The 5,031-nt window shown below is 60.3% G+C and overlaps 2 protein-coding genes across 2 annotated transcripts; one reads left to right on the top strand and one right to left on the bottom strand.

Annotated features, from left to right (window-relative positions):
• Window positions 1-267: 267 nt before the first annotated feature.
• On the top strand, window positions 268-2,097 carry MNEG_11944 (hypothetical protein; the record flags this gene model as incomplete). Its single annotated transcript, XM_014039583.1, has 1 exon — window positions 268-2,097. The coding sequence occupies one exon, from the start codon at window positions 268-270 to the stop codon at window positions 2,095-2,097; it is 1,830 nt and encodes a 609-aa protein (XP_013895037.1).
• A 1,740-nt stretch (window positions 2,098-3,837) lies between these two features.
• On the bottom strand, window positions 3,838-4,761 carry MNEG_11945 (hypothetical protein; the record flags this gene model as incomplete). The annotated part of the gene is made up of 2 exons (XM_014039584.1): window positions 3,838-4,171; window positions 4,565-4,761. 2 exons carry the CDS (start codon window positions 4,759-4,761, stop codon window positions 3,838-3,840), a joined length of 531 nt encoding a protein of 176 aa, XP_013895038.1.
• Between the last annotated feature and the right edge of the window lie 270 nt (window positions 4,762-5,031).

The following is a 5,031-nucleotide window of genomic DNA, read 5'->3' on the forward strand; positions in this document are numbered from 1 at the left end:
GGGTCCCAATTGAGCAGCGCTATGATTCCCCAGCTGGTGCGCCAGACGCTAGCTGCGCGCCCAAGCCACCTGTGCTTCAACCTGTGGGCCCGAATCATCGGCACCTCCAGGCACACCTGCGCCGCGCCATCGCTGGCCGTTGAGCTACTGCGCAGTCCCCGCAGGGCGCCCTGGAACACCCACCAATCATCTAGCCCCTGGACAGCGGACGGCAGCCACGGGAGCGGCATCGCTGGCTTCAAGTCTGGCGCAGCTAGCTTGGCACGCATGTGCGCTGAGCCCAGCTGCACCAAGCGCCCTGCCTTCAACTACGAGGGCTATTCCAAGGGCATCTTTTGCAAGGCGCATGCAGCGCCGAGCATGGTGGACGTGGAGAGTGCGCGCTGCCAGGAGCCCGGCTGCACCAAGTATCCTTCCTTCAACTATGAGGGCCAGTCCAAGGGCATCTTCTGCAAGGCGCATGCGGCGCCCAGCATGGTGGACGTGAAGAGCGTGCGCTGTCAGGAGCCCGGCTGCACCAAGTATCCTTCCTTCAACTACGAGGGCCAGTCCAAGAGCATCTTCTGCAAGGCGCATGCAGCACCAAGCATGGTGGACGTGAAGAGCGCGCGCTGCCGGGAGCCCGGCTGCACCAAGCATCCTGGCTACAACTTCGAGGGCCAGACCAAGCGCATCTTCTGTAAGGCCCATGCAGCTCCTAGCATGGTCGACGTGCAGAGTGTGCGCTGCCAGGAGCCCGGCTGCACCAAGCACCCTTCTTACAACTATGTGGGGCAATCCAAGCGTATCTTCTGCAAGGCGCATGCGGCGCCCAGCATGGTGGTCGTGACGAAGGCGCGCTGCCAGGAGCCAGGCTGCACCCAAATGCCCCTCTTCAACTACGAAGGCCAGTCCAAGGGCATCTGCTGCAAGGCGCATGCGGCGCCCAGCATGGTGGTCGTGACGAGGGCGCGCTGCCGGAAGCCCGGCTGCACCAAAACGCCCCTCTTCAACCACGAGGGCCAGTCGAAGGGCATCTTCTGCAAGGCGCATGCAGCGCCCGGCATGGTGGTCGTGAAGAGGGTGCGCTGCCGGGAGCCCGGCTGCACCAAGCACGCTGCCTTCAACCACAAGGGCAAGTCCAAGGGCATCTTCTGCAAGGGGCATGCAGCGCCCGGCATGGTGGTTGTGTTCCGAGCGCGCTGCCAGGAGCATGGCTGCACCAAGCGCCCATCCTTCAACTTTGAGGGCCAGTCCAAGGGCATCTATTGCAAGGCGCATGCAACGCCCAGCATGGTGGACGTGGAGAGCGCACGCTGCCAGGAGCCTGGCTGCACCAAGCAGGCTTCCTTCAACTACGAGGGCCAATCGAAGCGCATCTTCTGCAAGGCGCATGCAGCGCCCAGCATGGTGATTTTGTCAGGAGCGCGCTGCCAGGAGCCTGGCTGCACCAAGCACCCTGCCTTCAACTACGAGGGCCAGTCTCAGGGCATCTATTGCAAGGCGCATGCAGCGCCCAGCATGGTGGATGTCAAGAGCGCACGCTGCCAGGAGCCTGGCTGCACCAAGCACGCTGCCTTCAACCATGAGGGCCAGTCCAAGGGCATCTTCTGTAAGGCGCATGCAGCGCCCAGCATGGTGGATGTGCAGAGCGCGCGCTGTCAGGAGCCCGGCTGCACCAAGCGCCCTAACTTCAACTTTGAGGGCCAGTCCAAGGGCATCTTCTGCAAGGCGCATGCAGCGCCCAGCATGGTGAACGTGAAGAGTGCGCGCTGCCAGAAGCCCGGCTGCATCAAGCACCCTTCCTTCAACTTTGAGGGCCAGTCCAAGGGCATCTATTGCAAGGCGCATGCAACATCCAGCATGGTGGACGTGAAGAGCGTGCGCTGCCAGGAGCCTGGCTGCACCAAGCACGCTGTCTTCAACTACGAGGGGCAGTCCAAGCGCTTCTTCTGCAAGGCACATGCAAAGCCCAGCATGGTGAACGTGCACAGTGCGCGCTGCCAGGAGCCTGGCTGCACCAAACGCCCTGCCTTCAACTACGAGGGCCAGTCGAAGGGCATCTTTTGCAAGGCGCATGCGGCGCCCAGCATGGTGAACGTGAAGAAGGCGCGCTGACGGGAGCCGGGCTGCACCAAGCACCCTGCTGTCTTCAACTACGAGGGCCAATCCACGTACACCTTGTGCAAGGCGCATGCAGCGCCCAGCCTAGTGGACGTGAAGAGCGTGCGCTGCCATAAGCCCAGCTGCCCCAAGAAGCCCAGATTCTGCCCATGAGATCTTGCCCAAGGACGTCTTCTGCGAGGTGCACGGGGCGCCTGGCATGCCCCGCTGCACGACCTTTGCATCCTTGGAGTCCCTGAGCACACCCCAAGTGCTACTCCTGCAGGCGCACTTGCAGCTCAGCGTGGAGGATCCAAGTCACAACACACAATTGACAGCTTTGGTGGCACGTGCACTGGCGCAGAGCGGTGGCCATGCCAGGATGGGTGAGGTGAGCGCTCACCATCATCTGGGTGGGGCTTTGTAATGCTTGCTTTGCCGCATGTCACTCCCCCCTGCAAGTACGTGGGTGGCTACCATGCTTGAGTGTCTTGAGGCTTGGCCATGCGACATGGCCGTCTTAACAGACATTAACATGCATCACAACCACGGGATGCAACCACAACCACACTCGATATTCATACCTTGGCTTGGTGCTTTGGTTCACACCTGGTTATGGCAATCTCGAATCCACACAGTGTCCGTCTGTGCTTGCAAGCACCTCCCTACCTCACCCCACTCTGCTCGTTTTCATGCCCTCTCAGGGTGGCGTCATGCTGTCAGAGATGGTGGAGTGACTGCACCACGATGCGCACCCAAGCGGGACATGCTAGGTTGATTTTCTTGAGGTATAACGGGCCTGCAGCTATCTTCTATTTTATACCAGACATAAGATCATGCGCTTGCCATGTTGGTGCTTGCGGTAATTCGATTGGGGATTTCAAATACTAATGGACTTGATTTGCAATGGAGCTGCCTCCTTGCAGCTGTTTGACCCGACTTGCTTTGTTTCGACCCATACCCGCTGTCTTTTGTGGGGACGATGTCATGTGATGTGAGATGGCGCCATGCACCAACAAGACCGATCCTTCATTCCCTGCCATCTGCTTCTGTGACTGCATACCTCCGCAACGCCCCGCCAAAACCAACCATACTGTACCACACACACTTACGAAGCTATCAACTCAATCAACAGGTTGCCCTTCAGCACGACGCTGCAGCTCAGCATGGAGTCGATGGCACCCAGTTAGCAATCTGAGAGGGCATCTGTAGCCCGCACAACAATTTTACTTCCAGGATTAGGATTGGGATTGTTCCAGGGCATGGGTCAGCCGATGTAAGCAGTCCGTGCTCCGACGCGACCCGTGGAAGCTACCCACACACTGTACGCGCGCCTGCTCCCGGCGCCGCTGAAAGATCAAGTCCTGCAGGAATACACTGCAGCATTGCATCACCAACCGTACTTTGATACTTGCAACAGCCACACTCCAGCGCAGTGCACACGTCCACAAGTTTTGCATTCATGTAAACCATTCAAACACTTTAGCGTGAAGCCTGGGGAATCGCATCAGATTGGCACCTGATGTGCAGCATGCTTGCATGCAACATCGTAATTCACAAGGACCGCGGTCCCCACATGAGCTCAATATAGTACAGACGACTGCATGATGCACACATGAACGGCTGCATGCATGCACAAATCAACGGCTGCATGCATGCACACATGAGCGGCTGCATGCATGCACCCATGAACGACTGCATGCACACACACACACACATGAGCGCATGCTGCACGCATGAAAGCACGCGTTGCCATCAGCGGTGCGCATGAATGTAGTCCTCATAGATGAAGAGCTTCCGGAACCTCCACAGCCCCGCAGTCACCGCCATCGCCGCCACCGCCGCCTTCGCCGCCCATAAGGCAAACCGCACGCCCGCGGCCTTCAGGCCAATCCAGGAGCCCGCGGATGCTGCCAGCCCGATGTAGCCGCCGGCAGTGTCGGCCGCACCCAGTCCCAGGTGGACCGCGACCCCGATGATCGCGGAGGCGGCGGCCACGGCGGCCAGGGTCCCAAACACGACGAGCGCGACGTTGGTGTTGTGCAGCGTGGCGCGGCAGTGCGGGCAATGCTTCGTGTGCTGGTTGTACCTGGTGTGGTGTGGGGCGGGGCGGGATGGTGTGTTGTGGGGGCGGGAGGCGGTGTGTTGCGCCTAGGTCAAGGATTGTCACGCCGTTTAGAGTGCTTTGCGGCAGGAGGGGCGTATGTGTGAGGCTTTAGATGATGTGGATGGGAAAGTTGATGGTGCAAGGAGAAAAAAAGAAGGTTTTGATCAAAGAGGAGAGTGAACGCTGTAATCCTGGCGATGGCGATATACATACAAGCGGCCGCAAAAATCTCACAAGGTTTGCGATGCCTGCTGTTGTCGCTCGCCTGGGCATTCAGTGATTCAAGGTGCTTTGCCGCACACTTGACTCCCTCTGCATGATGCCGCGAACAAACAAAGACCAGTTCATGCCCTGCAAGCCTGCACCCAGACTCACCTGTCAAACACCTCCTCCCTCGGCGGCAGCGGCGGCGCGTCCCCGGCCGCCTTCGGCAACACAGGCAGCGCCGCCCCAAACCCGTCCAGCCACTTGCGCCAGGTCAGCACCGCCAGGTCAGCAGTGGCGGGCATGTAATACTGGCGGCTCCATGACGACGCGGTGCCGCGGGTGTACAGGGTATGGCCCTGGGTCATGGGTTCCGGGTGACACCGCGAACACGGGGTAAGGGGGGGGGGGCAGGTGTGTGCTCACTGCAGGTGGTGTCGGGTTGGGAGGCTAGCGGGTGAAGGTCAAGGGGGATGGGAGCACGTGAGCCCGGTGCGGCCCCCTGGCTGCGGTCGGGCCGCGGCCGGGCCGGCGATCTACTCGGCCAGAGGGTGCTGTCGCTGCGCCTGTGCGGCGAGCAGGTTTGGGCGTCACCACAATTGCAGCGCCCCTCGAGTCCCCGTGCCTACACCACCTTG

This window comes from Monoraphidium neglectum (assembly GCF_000611645.1).
Source record: "Monoraphidium neglectum strain SAG 48.87 unplaced genomic scaffold scaffold02981, whole genome shotgun sequence".
NCBI lineage: Eukaryota > Viridiplantae > Chlorophyta > Chlorophyceae > Sphaeropleales > Selenastraceae > Monoraphidium > Monoraphidium neglectum.